We start from the raw sequence: 22992 nt of genomic DNA, 5'->3' as shown, positions 1-22992 counted from the left end.
TTTTTAACGACCAAGCTATGCTTCATCAAATTATCTGGAGTTTTCTGTGGATAAAAGTTTAGTTAAATGCTGATGGAAAACTAAACGAAGCTTACCTGTGTCAACATGTAAAGTAGAAAGACAGGTGTTTGAGTCAACAGTAAGAAGAGAAAGTACAGGTATTCAGTAACGGTTTTCAAGGGGACAATAGAAGTAGAAAGTACAGGTATTGGTTCAACATGTAAGAAGTAGAAAGTACAGGTATTTGAGTTCAACATGTAAGAAGTAGAAAGTACAGGTATTTGAGTTCAACATGTAAGAAGTAGAAAGTACAGGTATTTGAGTTCAACATGTAAGAAGTAGAAAGTACAGGTATTTGAGTTCAACATGTAAGAAGTAGAAAGTACAGGTATTTGAGTTCAACATGTGAGAAATAGAAAGTAAAGGTATTTGAGTTCAACATGTAAGAAGTAGAAAGTACAGGTATTTGAGTTCAACATGTAAGAAGTAGAAAGTACAGGTATTTGAGTTCAACATGTAAGAAGTAGAAAGTACAGGTATTTGAGTTCAACATTATTGGTTCAACATGTAAGAAGTAGAAAGTACAGGTATTTGTGTTCAACATGTAAGAAGTAGAAAGTACAGGTATTTGGGTTCAACATGTGAGAAATAGAAAGTACAGGTATTTGAGTTCAACATGTAAGAAGTAGAAAGTACAGGTATTTGTGTTCAACATGTAAGAAGTAGAAAGTAAAAAGTTGTCAGAATAATAAGCAGTGGAGTAAAGTACTGATACCAGAAAAATGCACAAAGTAAAGTAACGAAGTATTTGTACTCCAATACTTCCCACCTCTGCTTACCACTCCAACAGTTTATAACAAATTACAGCCTAATAATGACACCTTAAATTCTCTGTATCGCCTCGTTCACACATTAAATCAACAATACAGATACAACTACAGATTCTACAAGCATTTTGTTCATATGTGATTTAAAATGCTCAGTTGTTACACCTCATGTGAAATGTAGACTACATTTATTACAGAGTTTATATCCGAGCTGACGGACTCACAGATCGAGAGAAATGCACAATTCACTGCATGTCACTGTACGATACAAACCTCCGCTGTGGATTTTCTAAATAAAATACAATAAAAATGGTTGCAGGCCCGAGTTTAACATGAATTCAACATTAAACACAAGTTAATTATTTAAACTGTTCCATTTATTTAGCATTGTTTACACCATTGGCCACGTTGCCTATACTAGCCATTTTTAAACAATTTGAGAAACTTTTACATTTATTATTTATTTATTTCAAATGTGAAATGTTACCAATATGCTCACAAACCACACTTTGAAAAACACTGCTCTACGAATAGGTTCAAGTATTATAATAATTCATAATTAGGTGAAATAATCATGTTGTATTATAATTCCTGCTATAACGCATTATAATGGGACAAAAATACTAGAATTGCTCACAATATGCAATTCTCTTGCCCTTAGAGGTCTGTCAGTTGAGAAAAAGGAGAATTTAAATTGATTATAGGATGTATAATTTATAATTTACTTATTTCAAATGTGAAATGTTACCAATATACTCACGGACAACACTTTGGGAAACATTGCTCTACGAATAGGTTCAACACGACTCTGTTTATGATGTTTGTGTCCTGAGGTTTCAGGACCTGCTGGACTTCCTGATTCACCTTCAATTACATTTCAGTAATAAAGTTTCTGCAGTTTAATCCTCGTTACGCCTCATTAGCGTCAGCGTTTCTGTGGAGCGATGCTTCTCGTTCGCTCTGTAAACTCGGTGTTATCCAGGTCCACCGCTCTCAATTTGATCTCTTTCAGACTCGTTTCAGGTGATTCATTCACGATAAGGGACATTCATCTCGTTTGACTCACTTCAGTTTATAATAGTCTTTTTTAATCACTGCAGAAAAAAAATGTTTATACAGCTGGCCCGAGCATCTGCATAAACAAGACTTAGAAAGAATAAACCAAGAGGCAATCGGAGACGTCCGATAAGGCCGTGGAAACTAACCCACCTGTGTTTTTTATTGGCTCCAAAGTCAAATGAAGTCCTCCCCGGCCCTTACTACCCTTTTGCACCAAGTTTCCTGACTACTGGGCACGTCGATTTTCTGTAATCCTGCTGAAAAACAACTAAATGAAAACCTAACCCGTTTTTGGAGGGAACCATTTGAAGTCATTCGAGCAACCGTAGAGTTTAATGCTTTTTCACGCATTTAAACCAAACTACATTTAACCGTTGAATAAATTATTAGGTTTAGGGGCAAAGCCTTGCGTCAACCAGCAAAATATCTCAATACGCCACGTTTCAACCAGGAAGACACTCAAAATGACCATAAATAGATTTAGATATAGTGGCTCAGTCAGTAGGGCTTGGACTGGGAGCCGTCGCTGGTTCAATTCCACGAACAGACTTACATTATAAAGTGTGGACTGCTACTTGGAGAGGTTCCAGTTCACCTCCTGGGTTCTGCATGAAGACAAATAGATGCAAAATGACCACAGAACAACTTAAAGAGTTTGTAAAATGTTCAAAGTCCAGGAGTAAGTTAAAAAAGGAGACAAAGTGACGTCTCGGAAAGTTCTAGGAATATTTAATAAAGTAGCGTTGTAGTGGTTCTTACAGAAAGTATTCACAGCGCTGTGAGCAGAAGAAGAGAGCGTCCCCCCGTACATTTGAAATATAAGTCAATGGAGAGAGAAAACCTATCTTTCGATCCCGTTTGAATTGTGCCATGAATTACACATATGATGTTTGTCAATCTTAAAATATAATTTCCATGTCAAAAAAGTCACAGTTTGTCGTAAAACTGTTGAAATATAAGACTATGAAAAATACTAGAAAGACTACAAATCCCAGAGTGAGTAAGTGATGTCATAACCAGGGGTGCACATCACTTTTTTGCCCTGGTTCTCAAAGGAGCACCTGGAGATGTTGCTTGGTGCTCATCCTTAAAATGAAATAAACCGTAACTTTTGAGGGGTCTTGACTTTATTTGCCACACGGCACTGAACACACATGCAGAGGTGAACACAGACACACATGCAGTGAACATAACCAATAACCTGCCATAGCCAATAACAAATTAATGTAACTTATTTTATTTGTGTTGTTCATTCATATCTTATTTTACCTTAACATTTATTTATTTATGCATTTTTTTTGTATCTTTCCAGTTTTAAAGGATATTTTTGGTTACTGTCCTATTGTATACTGTAACGTTCACAGATGGAGTCGGAAACAGGCTTCTAGTTATTACGCTTTAATAACTCTTATTTTCTTATATGATGATCACAGGTACAGTTATAGCTTGCGGGTTCAACCTCACGCTCTCTTAAGCTCTCACACACACACCTTTATAACCCAGACTACGTCACCACTTCCCGCCCTCCCCCGTCTGCTCCCCCAACCACAGGCCCGCCCTCAACCAGTATCACGGTACAGCTCTATGATTGGCAGAGAGACGGGGGATACCTGAGTGACACCCTCAGCATCCTATCAGGGTCGCTACAACACTTTCAATGTTAATGTATAGCCTACTGTTAATGATATTTATTTCTTCTTAAAATGTGTAAAACAATTTTTTTAATTATTTCCCTTGTTTGAATTCATACCTTTCCTATCCTGTGCCCAAATTTCCCTACAGGGATCAATAAAGGTTTATCTTATCTTAACTTATCTTTTCGTAACTTGCAAATTGTAACTAACTATCCATACATGCAACTACTGTACTTCAGTTAAATTGTGAGGTACTAAGGTCAATTGTATACTAATTTTACTTCTACTCCAATACAGTTGGAAATAATTGCAATCTAATTGAAATAAACATCTAGCTACACATGTATAAATTACATTAAAACATGAATGATTTTGCATTCAGGACTTTTGATTTTAACAGAGTATTTTTTTTCACTGGTATAATTACTTTGACTTTATCTGAGTAGCATTTTGCACCACGGCCAACAAATATTTTCAGGGAATTAATTACATGAATAGAAAGAAGTGTTTAAATACTATTAACGATATAGTAAATAACATCTATATTAAAATAGTATTTCAGGATTTTTTTTTACTAAATATCTTAGAGTCTGACTCAAAATATGGATATTGCTTAATGCTTTGACCACCAGAATACTTACCTGGTAGAGAAAGCTTATTGTAAATCATGACATTATTTTTTGAAAAATACCAGTATTATAAAATGGACTATTAAGAATTGTTATTAGGAATCTAAATATCACATGTTTCTAAAAACACATGCTGAATGCTACATGAGTCATGACACCTTTATATACAGTCTATGCATTATTGCATAATTATCAGAATGGTTTGTTAGAATCAGAATCCATATGCTTGATGAAGAGAAACACACATGACAACATAACGTTTGCTACACCATTAATCACCGCCCGACTCGCAACCGGGTGACGCAAATCAGACACTACCATGATTATAACAACTGCGTGGCAGGTGCGCCCTCCCTGCACAGAACATTTATTGGAAGGAACTAGAAAATCCCCAAAGTGGCGCGCTAAAACATTAAAGTTGCTGTCGAAAGTGGATAGAAACACAAAAAGGAGCAACATGTTACCAAAGCCTAGAAAAGTGTTTGTTTTTAACCTCCTTCAGGATGAGCGAGCTAACAAGCTAACGGTAGGTTTAGCACGGTTGCTAATGTTGCTAGCTAACCGCATGCTATTTAATTAAGCTAACAGCATGGTATTTAATTAAGCTAATTGCATGCTATTTCATTAAGCTAAACGCATTGTATTTAATTAAGCTGATGAAGGCTTGGTCAAAGATTTCAAACAAATGTTCTAATAATCATAAATGTGAATTTATTAATAATGGTTGACTGTATATATTGTCAACATGATTAGGCTACCCTTCATGTATTTTTATTTGATTTATGAATGTGTTCTTGAGTCTATAAAATATAGTTTTATGTATAGGGAATATAAGTTTGAACTACCAAAGTAATACTTTTGCCTCAGACTCAAAAGATATTTAGTCTGAACTATTTAAGGGACTGGTGGAAGAAACATTGAGACTTTTAAGTGTAAAAGTTGCAATACTACAGAGTAAAAATGCTATTCCAAGCTCTGTATTCAAAAGTGAATTTAGTCAGATCTACAACAATTGCAAATGAATTACAATATAAGATGTATATGTGTTGATTTAACTTTGTATCTAATGACTAATTGATAAGTCGACTCCTTTAGTTGCAGTTTGTAGGTATTAATTTGAATGGCGCTGATTTGAATGCAAGTGCCTTCTATTAAGATTACATTTAAAGAGCAAAATTATATTCATTTAATCAATATCTTAAATAGGCTACATTTCAAAAAATGGTATGTTGTATTTTCATTTTATAAAATGTAAATTGTTTTCTTGTGTTTTGATTTATAAAATAGTTTAGTCATTTTTAAGCATGTACAATATTCTCTCAGTCTTTTAAAATGTTAAACTAGGGATGTCCCGATCACCTTTTTTTGCTCCCGATCCGATTCCGATCATTTGATTTTGACAATTTGCCGATACCGATTCTTCCCGATCCGATCTTTATGCAATGCATTCAGAGAAAAAAAAGAAAAAAAGCATTCAAGTTGTCCCTTAAGGTTATTTTTTTTATTTAAATTGGATATTCTATCCAACTTGGATATAGCTTCTTTTTTTCACAGCAGCATTGGATCAGTTCAGTTTTGCAGCATTGGATCAAAACAAAATAAAGCTTATCAGTACTCGTTAGCTTACTGCTACAATTAGACACTGCGCCCTGCCCACTCTGTTGCCAGATTTGAGAGAAATAGGTCTATGAAAAAAAGGCCCCAAAGAAGCAACACATACATGATGTTGTGTAATTTGAAACCAAAACTAAGGCCTCAGGATGACTTTAAGACTTGAACATGGTCATTTTTGTTTTGTAACATTGAATAAAAAAAAAAAAAAAAGTATTTAAAAAATTTTTTAAATCCCGATCCCCGATTTTTTTTCTCCCGATTCCGATCTTTTGAAAATCACGTTATCGGCTCCAATCCCCGATCACGTGATCGGATCGGGACATCTCTATGTTAAACTTTAGCTTGTGTACTCTTAGTTGGATAAAACAAGACATTAAAACATGACACATTCAGGGCTCCAGGAACCAGAGATAAAACAATGAATCGCGGAGATAATTTCCAGGTTAATTCATGGAAATAATCAATAGATGCAGCTCTAGATACAAATCCAGAGTCACCCCTAGATTCCACCGGGTCCGCCTGCGTCACGTTACGGCCGCGTATGGCTGCGTTACGGCTGCGCCGCGACGTTTGCTAAGATCGCGGCCACTCCAGTCAATGGGTGCTATTCCACCAGACGCGCCGCGTTACGGCTCAGAAGCGTCCTAAAAGCGTCTCGGCGCTGGGCTCCGCTCAAAATAGGATGCAAGTCTATTTTCGACGCGACGCATGGCGTCGCAAAGGTGCCGGGCAGNACCAAACAAACCTGCTAATGCAATTAGTCATACAAAATAAAAAATGGTGCCTCCAAAGCTAATCCTAGTTATTAGTGGTAATTAAATATTGGGCAATATCAAAATATACAGTAAAAACAATAGTAAAATTGTTTGTTTTTTTCCCTCTATCTTTCAAATGAGTTAAAGTGGACCTATCATGCTATATTTGAATAATTTAGTGTAGGACCATACCTATATAAGACATATTTATACTTTTTATTTTTCAAAATACCAAACAGATCATGACTTTTAGCTATTCCTCATTTCGCTCAATTTAACACTGTCTTTTCATGGGCTGATTCTGTGAGAACAGCACCATCTACAGGCCTGGCATATGTACTACAGCGTCTCCAGCGCTTTCAAATGGCAATGTCCGTGGCTGTCTCCTCCTGATTGGTGGAGTTGGCCCAATAGCCGTAGAGCCACTTCTGTGACGTCATAGAAGTGTTCAAATCTGTATCAGTCTGTATCAGATCCGTTGCAGCCCCTTTTTAAGAGATTTGGGTATGGAGGAAAATAGAAAGGGTTGTGTTTTCTGACACTTGGTGAGTTCCCTGGAACACCGGGGACACATATTCATGTATACAAGACGTACAAAAGTGCATTTTGCATGATAGATCACCTTTAAAGAAAATGATCTTGACTTACCCTTTACAGAGAGATGTACGGCACTGAGGGTTTGCCCGGCAGTATTTGATGCAGCACAAACATAAACTCCATTATCCTTCTGCTTACAGTACAGAACCTTAAGTGTGAAGTATCCTTCTCTGTCCTCGTATAACAAATAACGCCTTCCAGACAGTATCAGTCTGCCGTCTTTCCTCCAAATGATTTCTGGTTTGGGTTTCCCAGTCACAAAGCAGCGAAATTTGGCATGTTTACCCTCTGTCACTGCAAACATTTTGACTTTAGTTGACATTGTGTCGTCTTTGAGCCGGTTTGGCAATTGTCTCCTCTGTTTTCCTTGGTGAGCTTTCCAGTGGCCATTTGTGTAGCTATTTCGATTTCCCTCTTCCTCATGTCCTGGGCCTGCATCAACCAGCAACACAGCTCCTGCCAACGCTTCTCCAAACTCATTCCTGGCTTTGCACGTATATACACCACCGTCTGGAGCGCGAGTCTTAAAGATCTTGAGCTGGAACCATCCACCGTCCTGGAAGCCCACACTGAAATGTGTGCTTTCAAATATTTCATTGAGTTTTCTCCCATCCTTTTCCCAGACAACGTCTGGTCGTGGGCTTCCCCAGAGCTTACAAGAGAAAACTGCATCTTCCCCACGGCCGGCGCGAGTGGAGAGGGGCTTGATGAGGAATCGTGGCTTATTTTCCTCTCGTAACTCCAATTCTTGTGCTTCACCTTCCACCTTTAATGTGGCCGCTGCATATGTTTCCCCAATGCTGTTCTTTGCTTTGCATATGTACTGACCACTATCCTCTATGGTTACAGCTGAAATGATGAGATTGTAAACATTTCCGTCCTCAAAGATCCTGTATCGCCCCTGTGGTTCAATCTTTTCATTGTTTCGGTCCCAGATGACTGCAGGCCTTGGATCACCACCAATTTGACACTTTAGGACTGCATCAGTTCCAGTTTGGACCACAACAGGTCTTGGATAGGCGAAGAAACGCGGTGCACCGCCAAATACATCCATTTCTACTTAGTTGTCAGCTTTACTACGCCTTTAGCAGTCCAGGAGAGTAATAGGTGGTAGTTATTCTCTGGGGGAAGACGGTCCAACTTCTGCACTGCAAATTTCTAAAAAAAAGAAATAATAGATCGGTTACTTTAATATCAAAGGGCTCATGAGATTTAAATGAGAAAATGTAAACAATAAAACTAAATTGTAATTTGTTTTAGAAATGTAACTATCATTCAACGGTATGATTAATCGGATAAAGTATGCAATACAGTTATACTTTGAGACTTCCTGTATAAAGAAAATGAACCCTAATGGACAACCCCTCAGCCTCCTTTACAAGCATCTGTTTCAGCGCAAACGGATGGTATGAATATTAGGGCTAATTGAATTAGATCTGTCTGCATGAGAGAAAAACATAGGGGAGCAGTGAGAGGGGGGAAAGCCTAGTCCTATTGCAACAGCAGCCACAACACATAGCAAGTACAGCTGGTGCTGTATTTCAATGGGAAAGTGCTTAATATAGTATGCCCTAAATAAAGACCTGCGATGGAGTGTGTGTCAGGTATCACAAAGAAGGTTCTGAAACCCGCGTGCTCACACAAACACAGGCCGAAATGACAGTCTACCACCCCAGAGGCCTTGAAGTCAAAATATGTTGAGCATATGTCACTGTTAAAATTATCTTAATTTAAAAAATATTAAAATGTTAACACTGAAATTCTTTAAAAGACCCCTAATCACATTTACGTTGGCAGCTCTTTCTGTCCTCATATTTAAAAATAAATATAATTTAGAAAATCCTACTGTCAGGTAAGAAGGCTTCCTGTTGACTATTGTGTAATCTCAATTTGAAAGTTTCCTTGGGCTCTCCAACAGCCTTCTTACCTGACAGTAGGACTCTCAACTTGGAAAAATATATTCCTAAGTAAACTGAGTTTTAGTGTTTTAGGACAGACCCCCTAGAGTGTTGTAACGTGGTCCTCTTGGATGCAGGGAACAAGGATTCCATTCTTTAAAAATGTAATCTTAGGATGTTTATGAAGCCACTTAATTGTTCATCGTATACTATTAAATTAAGTTTATTTTGAAGGATATTTTTCACTGAAACAATATATTAATGTTCATTTGTTAATAAAATATGATTCTTATTCAAGTGAAACCACCCTACTCTTGGCCAAATAAATACTGGAAAATTGAGCAATAGTTTCTTGTATTTTTGACAATTTTAAAGAACTGTCATCTTTATGTGTTATGCATGCAGACTCAAAATGAAATAAAGCTATTATTTCTTTATAGTTTGTTCAGCTTACCCTAAACTTTGTAGGTATGTACAATATAGGTAACATTGAATTTAATATAGTATTGATTAGCCTAACAACACTGTTTATTAACTTAAAAATTGAACTGAATATTGAAAACATTGTTTATATCAATCTTGAATATTATATTCATCTTAATTCGATCTTTACAATTGCTATGTTGCTTAAAAACAGTTTTTCACAGAGCAAAAGGTTTAATTAACACAGTTTGGACATTGTGTTGAAAGTGTCTTCAATATTCCCTCCGGAAGTTTAAAGAGAGGAGATTAACCCCTGTGTTTACTTGTCTGATTTAATTGGAATGACCTCTGCCCCTTGTGAAGCTGTGCCGTGTATCCCTCACATGACCTACCTCGCTTCAGTCGCCGGGAACGACCGTCAACATACATTCCTCACTTGCAATCTCTCTTCTAGGTAAGAAGCAATGCCACCCGTCTCCTGAAGGTTGAGTAATGTCCCAAGTTGACTTCAGATTCAGAAACATGCTCTCCTCAAGGGTCCCAAGTTGTACTCCAGGTCATCTTCATATACGTGTGCCAGTAGGAGGAACAGAAAAGAGAACTTCAGTATACACACAAGCTTCCTGTTGAACAACTTCAGTGTTCCCCCAATCTCTGTCGTTGAAGCCTTAGACACCCCAAGTGTCATTGTTCGTGGAATACCGTTAAATGCTTTTGCAGCTGCTGCTGTCCCCTAAAAATACTGGCTGCCTCGATGACAGCAGTGAAGATAAGTCAGGCACTTCCATTCACTTGCCAGCAGGGGCTAAAGATAGTTCAGGTGGCCAGTGCATGGCAGGCTGCTTAGCTTACTTGAGGCTTTGCAATACATTCCAAGGAAAGAAACACTTCTAGTCTCCAAATACTTTAAAGATCATCTTTAATACGTTTTCATTATTTGGTCAATCCATAAATTGTTCAAAATGTGAATTGTCTAAAAGTGAGAAAACAAGTGTTTTTGAAACAGAGATTGTAAACTGGATAGATATGGCTCACCTTATGGTGCATTCTCATTAGCGTTGTAGATATGACCAAATACTGAAAGGCTCAGAAGAATAGCAAAAAAGCAGCCTCCTACAATTATCAGCTGATCTTGTTTCATGATTCTTGAAGACCATTTCTATATTTATTGGCATGTAAAGTTCCAAAATAAGTCCAGCCTCGTATAACGGAATAATTACGAGGAAAAACTCATTGGTGATTTTTCAAGGTTAATGTCGTGCCTAGAAGGATCTATTTTTGATAAGCTGCAGTTTATTCAAGTTTATTCAAGTTCAAGTTATTAAACCACTGAGTTTATTTACAGTATGTAATGTATAGGGTCAAGGGGCCAACATGGGTTTTGTATTTCTCAATCGAGTATCAGTGTTATGCCAACGGGCAGTGTTTGATCCTGTGCCTTGTGGTGAGGGGCTTGTACAACACGTGGACCTGGGTGTGAGTCTGTTGTGTGCTAGTGAGTGTCAGCGTGGGCTGCGGTGTCCCTTCAGCTGTTTAGTGGCTCCGCAGCCCCACACCCCCCTTTTCCTGATTTCAGCTGTTGGAAGTAATCTGATATAACTCAGACCCTGAAGCTGGTTATGAAACGTTTTGTGACAACGACTGAGCAACAACTTAAAGAGTTGTTATTGTATCAGAACATTGCATATCCCAAACTAAAAACCTGATTAAAGTGTTTAATGTTGCACTATGTTGTATAAGTTCCAGCTAATATGTTATTGAATGTATATTGGCTATCATAGACTTCTAAGAATCCCAAAAGTTGTGGATTTATTTATTTAATGTTTTCATGGTTTGCTGATGATGGTATTTGTAATAATGTCCTCAGGGCACATTTAAATGTAATTTTTTTTAAATATTTCGAAAAGATCAGCATATAGTTATAACTCTTCTCAGGTTTGTACACAAAAGTGTTGGGATGTTTTAATTGTTGGTCTTTAAGCTAAAAGCTTAAGTAAAAAGAATGCTAACAGTGCTTTCTGCTTCGAGTTGAAACAGTTGATTGATAAACAAATAGAAAAAAAAGCTTTGTTGAAGTTATGATGGAAAACAACGTTGGGTCAAGCTATCAAAAGAGCAGTAAATCATTGGACTTGGAAATGGTGTGAAGCTTTTAAATGTGAAAAGTGTCGTCAGGATCAGCAGAACGACCTGGTTACGAACACTGTTCCATCAACAAAGACTCTGCCAAGTAAATACAGCCGGTTCAATCCGGCCATCAGGATCTGGACCATTTAGCAGCACAGTCTGTTGGAGAACTTATATGGAAGGGATCAATAAGTGTGTCAAGGTTGCTGTAAGAACAGAGGCAATATGACATGTTGGTGCTTTGCCATTCAAGATCTAACAATGCCAACATATTTCTATACTTCAAAGTGATTTGAAAGTCAGCTCAAACTGACCTATTCTATTTTGTATTTCTAATGCCAGGTTGTCCATTTAAGAACAAAGTAATGAATTCGTAGTTGGACTCTTCAACCAATTGAGGCAAGTATTCTTGTAAATATTAAAGGTGGGGTAGGTCATTTTGGAGAAACCAGCTGTAGTGCGCTAGAATTTTAAAATACACAACCGGAAAAAATCTGCCACTTCCTTACAGAGCCCCTCCTCCAACACACACGAACGCGCACATGACCAATGAGGGCACGAGATAAGTTTGTGCACAGATGGAAGGCTGACAGGCAGGTAGGCCATCCAGTTATTTTAGCCGGGCCGGCTCAGATGATTGGTCGTGCTTTTTACAGTGCTACGGCTTCCACAGATGACATTTTTTATGGATTTATTGTCAAAGCACTTAAGATATTCATTGCTATCGGGATGTTAAGAACATTCCATGGAATATAACAAAAAGTGTATCTCGAGCCGGTTTCTCAAACGTACCTACCCCACCTTTAAGTTATATGTCAGATGAGTACTTTAAGGTAAGGTAAAGATAAAACAACATATCTCATTTCCCTGAGTTTGAAGTTTCAAGCTTGTTTCTGTTTCTGTATATTGTGCACATCAAAGTGGAGTTTGACCCTGAAACTAAAATGGCATTGTATGATGAGCATTTGTTTTCCTTTTTTCAGATTTATTTGAGAATGAATTAAGTGCATTTATTGAAAAGCTTCCATTGAGGAAATACATATACAGTATATATATTTGTATATATTTGTATATTATTATAATATTATATATATTATAATCATATATATATATATATATATATATATATATTATTATATATATACTGTTATATATATGTTAACAAAGAGAGGAAGAATAACATGCAATAATTTCTGAGCAAGAACTAAATGGGTGGGTGCACTTAACTGTAAAATCAGAGGGTCAATGCATGTAATGTAAACATTTAAAAACGAAAATAAATTCTTATTTTCTCCAAAACATGAATCTGACAGCATGGAGATTTGACCTAAAAGTCAGCAGAATGTGCCCTCTCACAGACCCTTTTTACAAGGTTTAATCAATAACGTTTATATGAGTTATCCATATTATTTCATGTTTTTCTACCTTTCCTATCCTTTTGTATTTCAAGTTATCAATTAGTATATATATTGACTACATCATTTATCAATAAATAAGTTGTAATGTTACTTTTAATACCCTATGATCATGTACTGTACTGTAGCAAGTCTTCCGGCATCCTGTAGGAAAGGACATAACAATTAGCATGACTACAGCTGTGACACATTGCTCCTCAGATGATAATAACTGAAGTTATGTTTTCATTATAGAGCTACAGTTGGCAATATATAATATTACTCTCTGTGGAAAGAGTCCCGCCCTGCAATATAGAATTTAACTGAAAATGTTGCCTTTCTTTTCCCTGACATTGGAATGTGAGCTAGGTAGACATCCACAGATCTGAGGGCTTGTTCAGACAGCAGCCTGCACACAGAGCCGCTAATGTAACATGGAGCCAGAGCACTTAAACCAACACCTCCACCTGTGAGGCCAAACTCACCTTACTCACTCCAAGGATATACCTGGTTCATTTAAGTACAGTTACATTGTTGAAACCATGTGCTAAATGACCAGGACACAAACATGTCAGTACTTCTGCGTAGAGCTGCGGCATCAAGTCGTTTTTGTGGTTTGTGGCAAAAAACTGAGATTACTATATATAACAGTGCTTACTTTTAGCTTCATCCTCTTTTTCTTTCTGTCCTGGTTTGGTGTATCTGCCCTAAAAAACATTCAAATCCATCTGAAAGACTAACAACACCCTTTTTCAGGATTTTTAACAAGGTATTGGGCTTTTAGCATCATTATTGCTGTTCTTTTTTTCAGCATCACAAACTCCACACAGATGCGGGGAAGACGTGACACAGAGAGATACAACCAAGTTCCCTCAACAGTGTATACTGTAGTGGGACAGCAGTGCATTTAAAAATCATAAAAGAGTAAGCAAATGTTTCCTCTGCAGAAAAGAACACCATCTGCGCCTTCTGGTGGTCACCTTGTGTAAGTGCAACTTGCCACGGCAGATATTTATGCTTTTCTGGGCAAATACTAAAAACAATGCTCCTACACTTCTCACTTATTGTTTGCAACTTTTTTATTGTGCTTATTTTTAAATATATTTTTCTCATACATTTTTGCTAACATAATTTACATTATGCATTTGAGTTGCTTAGTTATCTTACAGGAAATGATGTTACAGTTTGATTGTTTACTGATGTTGCATGTTTAGCTCAGCTAGTACAATCATACATAACAATAGCATAGAAGTTCATGTTTTACATTGCTAAAGAAACCTCTTCCTGATGAAGGCCTCACCTTTCTCTTACCTCTCAGCAAGATAAAGTAAATAAGGCTGCACTGAAACCACACGTGTCATTATCTTGTCAAGTCCGTTCTTGTGAGCACACTACAGCTTGAGAGGGTATTGACTGTGTAAACTTTGCATGAATAACAGAAGACTTTCCGGTGGAAAAGTCAGGTTTGCACAGCTCAGGTAGTAGTTTTTCACCTATTCACATCCTCTCCAGCTTCTGACAGTGGAGGGGCATAACCCCGGGTTTGTCAGGTTTGTCACCAGAGACACAAGCTGTCTGTTCTCTCGTCTCATCAAATTTGAGAACCAAAGAGGCTTTTCCTGCTCCTGAAATATTTCCCTTCATACCCTTACCTGAGACATTATGGGAAAAACTACTAGCAACAATATATTAATGTGTTATGTTTTTACATTTGAAGAAGACATTTTTGATGGGTAGGTGAACTAAATATGGTGACACTTATGTTGTGTTAACTTCTTTATTATTGAAGCCATGTTATGATATTTTTACTTTAGAGATTAAGGTACAACAATGCCCTCTTCCCGCAGATTTTTGTTGTGCCGGCAAAACTTAAACATCCTATATGGCTTCAAAGCAAGGGACAATCTTGCCTTTACCAATCTTCATTTCTATAAAAAATTGCATATTTTAGCTAAATGACTGTTGCCTCCTGAATGAGACTCGGCAGTTGTTGTATCCATCTATTCATCAGCTTGTTTTATTTATTTTTCTTGTGTGTCTAAAATGATACCATACAGTAGTTTTACAGCAAAAGAACATACTATGATATATTTTTATTTTAATAAACATCTAGGAATTCCGTATGGTTGAAGAGTTTGTTTCGAAATTTTGGTATACCTTTTATTTCTTGTTTCTATTTTGCTGAATTTTCTTTACCTGTTCCATTGTGATTGTTTGATTGATTTTTCCCCAAAAAGAAATAAAAACGGAAATACTGGACCTGTGAGTCATGTTTGACCTCACATAGTTAAAATGTAATATGCTAATAATACATGCTATAAAACATTTTTCCTAATTTCATTCATATAATTTGTATTCATATCAATTTACTTTTCTTAGTCAAAACTAAACATGGAACGTCGAGTTATTATGCTCTATATATCTGGAACAAATTACTAGAAATTATTCAACACTATTAAATCAAAACTGAAAGACTTTTGATTGCTGCTGCATTTTATTAAATGAAATAACTTTTCATATAATACACTGCACTGTCATTTGTATTCTTGTATTTTCTATCTGTCATGTTCTCATGTGGCTTATATTTTAGAATGACATTCTCTTAGCATTTTAATGACTGTTTTTAAATGTGTGCAAATGTATCCTCTACAGTTTTTTGTAGATCACTTTGAATTGCCTGTGCCATAAACATAAACTTGTCTTCATTTGTCTTCTTCTTATTGTTAATACTTTTGGATGACATGAATCCCAGATGGTACAATCCACAGTAACCAATGAGAGTAACGTGTTCCCTTTTAGGACCTGGCGGAAGTCCCTCTGACCTCCTGCAAGTCCTTCTTCTCTCCACACGCCTCCTGTCTCCATCCGAGTCCCCATCAGCTGTTGGAGCAGCGTGCAGGCAGCGGGCTGCTGGACCAAGAGGCTGCGAACACTTTACGGTCCATGTATCTTTCCCTACTCGGTACCAGAGAACCAATACATGAAGATGAGGTACTTTTGCTTTTTGCGTTTGTATTTCAACTTTTTGGGCGACTTTTGGTGAAGCGCTAAAGTTTGATTGTTGCTGCCTCTGTAGGTGTTCCTCATGGCTGGAGTGCCTTCTCTGCTGCGTCCTTGTTCTCGTTGGACAAGCGGCATCGCAATGGCCAGGTAAGAAATATCACTTGGAGCATTAATATCCTGGCTCTGATGCTGCTACCTTTTTCTTTTTTGCGACATTTACAACGTTTTATCGCAGCCTCTGTGCAGACATATATCTGCCAATACGCTCAGGGTTCCTTCTAAATAAAAGTTCATTCATACAGTGAAATATCTTTAAGATTCAATTAAAAGCCTGTACTGTGAGAAGTCCAAGGCTTCTCCAACAAGGCAACATAAAATATACTTAAGACAAGAGGTGGAAGAAGTACTCAAACTGTCTACTTAAGTAAAAGTAGAAATACTTCCTTATGCTGTAAGTTCTGAATAGAAAATTGGAACTAATGTTAGATTTTTTTAATTTTTTTAATTCTGGTTAGATGTTACATTACTGTATAATATATCAGTGTATCATTAGAAAAAAAGTATGATTAGCCTCCAAAATGCACTGGAGGAGACATATTTCAGGACAAAATGGAAATACTCGAGCAAAGTGTATATTAAAAAGTAGAGCATGGTGCAAATGACACAATGATGCAAGTAAATACAGAAATAAGTATTCTAATTACATGTAAAATAGGGTAAGATAAATACAGCTGGCTGAGAAATATCCTCTTTGGTATAGGCTGCTGGACATACCACATTTCTTAGCAGAAAAAGCGATACATATTAAGAAAAACTGCAAGTTTGTACACCTCAGTTGACATAGGAAGAATGAGAACACAGTAGAGAGACTGTATGCTTAGCACTACTACATTTTCATATTGCATTAGTCTGCTGCTTATTTTTTAAACACGACTCTCCAGTACCCTTTTATGTTTCACTAACAGACTCCCTGGTTGCTACAACCTGCGATGACACATTGTTATGATCCAGTGATAAAACCCAGCACTTTGTCCACTCTGAGGAGGTCAGAGGGGCTTTGGGACTGTTTACAGGTTTTTCTCTAGTCCAAAGTCCTCATTGCTCAGAAACCTACATTCCTTCCTTGTTTGTCCATGTGTCTTAATCTGTGTCCAACTGGAGACTGCACCTAAAAATACTGGACAAGATGCTTCCCTCCCTCTTCCCCTCATGTGTAAAGAGCTGTTAGCGTAAGCAGAACTTTACATGTATCTTTCCAGCTGTTCTAATGTCAGGACATCTGACAAAGGATCATTTATTTGAATGGTAGCGGTGCTAAAGGGCTATATGACCCTTTGAATGAACAGACTCTCTTCTGCTGCTGAATAATTTATCTTTGAACCTCACTTATATCCTTCATTTGATCTATTAAATACTGAGTTGGAGAAATGTCAGATGATAGGGAGAGGAAACCGAGAGGACATTGATAAATATTTGATTGACCGTGATCTGAATAGATGCAGTATTATTTGGCAGAATCATTCTTTGTACTCATTGGAACCAAAGGTTTGTCGAAACATCTTTTGCATTTTGCCAATCATCTACCTTCTCTTGGTCTGTCTTTTTAACATCCAAAATCTGGATCTTTACACTTCTCCGACCTAATTGGAGATCAGAACATGTGAACAACTTAAAAAGAGTAAAACCATATTTCAAGGAACACAGCTTTTTTTCAGGAATGCTGTGTGTGTCCAGGTTGAAAAGGCCTGTTGCTCGCTCTCAAGAGCCATGCCTCTGGCTGCTGCGACATGCTTGAATTAGGTCTGATTCATGCCCGGGGAAGGAATCCCTATTGTCATGTGATCTTTGACATGCACCCAGCGTGGTTTTGCCAAAAGAGAGCTGGGGGAGGGGGACGGCTGTAGGGGGGACACCCCACCATGTCATTTAATGGCTGAATTAGATGCCACATTAAAAATCACAGCTGGCTTGGGGTTTCTTCTTTTCAGTGAAGAAGCATGGCCAGAGGTACAGGAAAGCCATTTGAGACCGGCTCACAGTGTGCTGGGAAGGGGTAACAAAACCCTTTTTAAATCCCTATATTTCTGTTTCTTCAGACTATAGGAATTCTTTTTTTTCTTGTGTGTTTTTGATTGACCGTGTATAAAGTGATCCTGCAGTTTTCATCTGCTTATCTTCAGCCATGGTTCCATGTTGTAATAATATAGGATGGAATAGCAGGTCTGAAAAAAAGCCCCGCTTGACAAACATGTGTTGACACGTCATGTATAGTTGCAGCATTTGCAGGAAAACATCTGCTTTTATTTCGCAGATGTGTCCTAAGTAAGAGGATCTGGACTTCTTTTTGTCTCTACAGCTGCAAAAAACACCTTTGATGGACTTTGATGATTAAGTTAATTTCCTTGGATTATTGAATTGTTACCTTTTTGTCTAGTCTTCAGGATACAATGTGATTTAATCTGTGTAAACTGTCAGTTTGCTATATGAATGGAACTTTTTAAGCCTTAACAGTGATGACCATTGTGCTTCTAAAGAAAGTTCAGTTAAGGCAAGACACTCACATGACTATCTGTGTAAGTTAAAAGCATTTACACAGAGAAACAGCTCTTTTTAAAATCTTCATTTATTTGGACATTTCTGCTTTATTAGATAGAAGAGAGACTGAAAGGATACTCAAGGACGGAAATAAAGAGAAGGTGAGGTGACTAAGTTCAGACCTGACACATTGTGGTGACATGTACATTACTGTGCCCCACCTGGGCCATATTATTTTTGGCGATGAAAGATCAGGTGGAAGCCAGTGAATAGCAGCGTTTGGATGAAGCATGACATACCTTTTTAATAAACACAAAGATAATTAGGGTCTACATAGTATGAGCTCTGTCAAAACAGAAAGAGAGGGCTGTAAAGGTTTCCAAAAAAGTTAAAGAAAACTGTATATTCTGAGCAAATAAACTGTAGAATCGGGATTATAAATTGTACCATGGCTTTTATTTGAATGATTTCAAAGTTAAGAAAATAATTGAAAAAACTCTATCCTTGCCACCTCAGAAATCTTTTTATTTGAAATGATATCCCTTTTCAAGCTATATTGCTATTCGTGCATACAAACCAAAGGGCATTAAAGCCAAAATAAATATATTAATATAACATTATTTTTAAACAACCACAGCTACAGCAATTAATACAAAAAACTTGATTATGCACCATGTGTTATTGGAAACATCTCAGAGGTTAGGAATGGAGGACACTTTATTCCTGAAACGACACAATGTTGTAAACTCTAGATAACTCTAGACTCATACATTAATTAATTAAAGTCCCCCTAAAAAAATAGTGAGGTTTTCTGTGGTCAACAGCCGTTACTTTGTGCCTCCGTTAGAATCATTGTTACTCTCCAATGAAATAAATAGGCCGATTGTGCACAGAATCGGCTGACTCAGTGAACCTTGTGATGTCTAATCCCTGGATTTTCTAGTCACTAAACCTACTTATTCTTGATCGACATCTCTGGAGGTGCTTAGTATCAAGGCTTGGAAGTTCCCTTCTAGCATTATTTTTGCTTGTGAGCCACCAGCATTTAAAAGGCCATTAAACCTCTTCTAGGACAATGGGTTATATCTTTCAGTGTCAAGGTTCTTCTCAGTGTTGGCTTACATGTGTGTGAGGTTGTGGGTGGGGGTCATTCAAAATGTCAAGTGAGTGTCTGTGCTTCACTTTCTGGCATCTTTTTTGTATCAACTTTGCTTCAAGTTTGACGTATGGCAACAGTCTTTGTCTGTCGCTCATCAAGACACAAGAGAGATACAAGCTCTCAGCTGATCATTTGGTTTGGAAGCTTCAGTAATGGACTGAGCTGGCCTTTTGAAATCCCATTTGTTGTAAAAACACTCGAGACCCCATATGTAGCTCTTTCTTGTTTCATAAAGACTGTCAAAACAATGTTTATAAGGTCATTTCTGTCCGTCTCTTAAAGGTCATGCAGCGTAACAGGACCACACGGTAACGCAGCACAGCTGTCCAACACCAGGACAGAAAAAGTGTCCATGTGAGGAACACTTACTGAGGAGACTGGAAAGGAAATGGAGATACACTGTAGTTTACTCCAATGCGGATGTGTTTTTATTAGAAAACCACGGTGGTCACATCTTGCTTTGATTACTTAATTCAACCCATCTGGATTTTGTAGTGAATCTGAGGAGTTGTATATCCGTACTGGACATTGAAGAACAAGGCCCAGTTTGAGAATCACCCCAGCGGCACCAGGCACACAAATGAGGTTAGTTGTACACTCGGGAAGCATAACGTTAATGTGATTGTCACTATGTTTGTTCGTCTAGCCTTTCTTGATTTTTATCTAGTAGTTCATTTTAGAGCTGGTGTATTTAGACCATTATTGCAAAAGATGTTACTATTTTAAAAGGTACAATGAGCAGGATTTCCTAAAGAAACGCAATGTAAAGACTCAATACTTCAATCACTTGAACTACCGTAAGTTTGTTGCGGTGTCTGTATCAGCAGAAACCCTGTCTTTTGCCTTTATGAGCTTAATTGAATCTTTTCAATACATTTTCTCAGCGTCAACCGCTATAAATGTGGCGACTAGGGGCAAGATTAAAAGCATGTAACAAAGACAAAGCTACTTCATTGGCCAAAACACACATACTGTATGGCGATGCAAAGCGGACAAAGCTCATTCAGAAACATTGGAACATCTTAGGTTGGCTTTCACCCATTGGCTATCACCCTAAGCCTCTTTGGAGAAATGACCAACTATGAATGTTTTGTTTAAAAACCGAAACAAATTAATGCTACTAATTCCGCTTTTTTAATTCCTTAAATTTGACAATCTTACTATCAAATATCTACCCTTTTCACCCCACTCAACTCTAAAACAGCCATACACACACCACCACTTGAATGTTTTGGTAACCTTATGTACGACCCAGAAAACCTACCTGGATGTGTACGGTTTGACCCTAATGTAACAATCTGACCTGCAACAACATTTAAACATGTTGCTTTACCTTTTAACTTCACTTAAAGAATGAGCTGCTCCCATTTGATCAATACATTTCTGAATGACAATAACATCCTTGACAAATTCCAATCAGGCTTCAGAAAAACCACTCCACAGAATCAGCTCTCCTCAGGGTTTCCAATGACCTCATGATGGCATCGGATGCAGGCGATTGCGTGGTTCTGGTGTTGTTGGACCTGAGTGCAGCGTTCGACACAGTGGACCACGCCATCATGCTAGATAGACTTAGGGAGTGGGCAGGCATCTCAGGTTCCGGCCTCCAGTGGTTTGCCTCGTACCTCAGTGGGAGAAGTTTCTCCGTGGCGGTGGGCCCGTTCTCATCACATAGCACTCCCCTATCCTGCGGCCTGCCCCAGGGTTCTGTTTTTGCCCCCCTTCTTTTTGCCCTGTACATGCTTCCATTGGGCCGCTTAATTAGCCAATTTGAGGGTGTCTCGTATCACTGTTATGCAGATGATATCCAGATATATTTCTCTGTCAAACCTGTCAAAATGGAAAATGTAAACACCCTGATTCTATGTCTGTCTGCAATTGAGGAGTGGATGTCAAGCAACTTCCTACAGCTCAATGCATCAAAAACGGAAGTCTTGATCTTCGCGGCTGATAGCATCGCCTCTAAGGTAGCAAGCCACCTGGGTTCATTCAGTGGTAACGTTAGGGCAAACATAAAAAACCTTGGCGTAACCTTCGATCAGTCTATGCTACTAGACAAACACATAAAACTTCTGACCCGTATCTGTTTTTTCCATCTCAGGAACATTGCCAAGCTCAGGGGGGTTCTATCCAATGCAGAACTGGAGATGGCTATCCATGCCTTTATTTCATCCCGGCTTGATTATTGCAATGCTCTGTTCTCCTGCCTCAACAAAACATCAGTAAACCGGTTACAACAGGTCCAAAATGCTGTAGCCAGATTGCTTACTCGGTCCAAAAAAACATGCCACATCACTCTGATCCTTTCTGCCCTGCACTGGCTCCCTGTCCATCTCAGAACCCAATTCAAAGTATTGGTCTTCACATATAGCGCTGTCCATGGCCCAGCCCCAGCCTACATTAATGACCTGATCCACCCTCATAGCACAACCCGGGCCCTGAGGTCCTCTGAGCAAGGCCTCCTAAGGGTGCCCCGAGCCAGGCTAAAGACTAAGGGCCTTTGAGGTGGTGGCCCCAGGGTTTTTGAACAAACTCCCTCAGATAATAAAAGCCTCTGCCTGAATAGAGATTTTTAAGGGGCAGTTAATGACCCACCTTTTCCGACAGGCCTTTGGGTCGTCGGAGGAGGTGATTATGGCTGTCCTTTATTGGTGTTTTTCTATGTTTTATCCTATGTTTACCTGCTGCGGTGGTCTTATGCCTTTTATTCTCATTTTATAAGTTGTTACTTGATTGTGTCCAGATGTACTGTACTGCTAAAGCACTTTGTACATCCGTGTTTGGGAAGGGTGCGTAGTATAAACAAGTTTTACTTACTTACTTCTCATCAACTCAAAACAACAGATTATCCTTGTTAATTAAACGACATTGATAAGGTTTAAATTGTGGTGCAATGCTTTGTGTTTTTCCCCGTTCATTCTGAGAACAACTGTTTTCTCTGAAATGTGGAGCGACCAAAGGACTACCACTAGCACAATCCCCCAGCTATTTTGTGACGACGCCTGTCCGCTTGCGACAAAGCCGGATTATCTTCAAGCTCTGGGGATGGATTTGGAGTGCCGTGCGCCAAGTTACGCCGGGGCGTCAACCTCTTTGGAATTGGAACGTAACACGGCAGACTATTCCAAACTTGACTCGAACGCCACCCCCAGACTACACATGCTGGCTCATTGGTTCGCAGCATCCTCTCTATGCACTCGGGGCCAAGCTTACTGGGAATTGTAGTTTTAAGACGTTTTCGTTTTTCCAAAAATTAGAAGTTGACGGGTATTAACTGTGTACAGGCCTGGAGGTTCTAGGGAGAACAAATGGTGTGTACCACTTTAAAACATGTTAAA

At 38.2% G+C, this 22992-nt stretch overlaps 1 protein-coding gene and 1 long non-coding RNA gene across 2 annotated transcripts in view; one reads left to right on the top strand and one right to left on the bottom strand.

The window, feature by feature from the left end:
* Window positions 1-10262, bottom strand: part of obsl1b (obscurin like cytoskeletal adaptor 1b) — a 120574-nt gene extending 110312 nt beyond the window's left edge. The window contains exons 1-2 of the mRNA XM_010792236.1: window positions 9829-10262; window positions 7167-8273 (exon numbers count right to left, since the gene is read on the bottom strand). Of these exons, the coding sequence (XP_010790538.1) occupies window positions 7167-8169 (1003 nt within the window). The 5' untranslated portion in view covers window positions 8170-8273; window positions 9829-10262. The remainder of the gene's footprint in view (window positions 1-7166; window positions 8274-9828) is intronic.
* Window positions 10263-15812: 5550 nt separating this feature from the next.
* On the top strand, window positions 15813-21857 carry LOC104963610 (uncharacterized). The gene is made up of 4 exons (XR_800336.1): window positions 15813-15948; window positions 16034-16107; window positions 19937-20239; window positions 21756-21857. It is a non-coding gene; the product is annotated as an uncharacterized lncRNA (long non-coding RNA).
* The last annotated feature ends 1135 nt before the right edge of the window (window positions 21858-22992 follow it).

The sequence above is a fragment of the Notothenia coriiceps genome, unplaced genomic scaffold (genome assembly GCF_000735185.1).
Source record: "Notothenia coriiceps isolate Sejong01 unplaced genomic scaffold, NC01 NC01_scaffold00036395, whole genome shotgun sequence".
NCBI classification, from domain to species: Eukaryota; Metazoa; Chordata; class Actinopteri; order Perciformes; family Nototheniidae; genus Notothenia; species Notothenia coriiceps.
The sequence above is the reverse complement of the archived record's forward strand: the minus strand, read 5'-3'. Positions and strand labels throughout refer to the sequence as shown.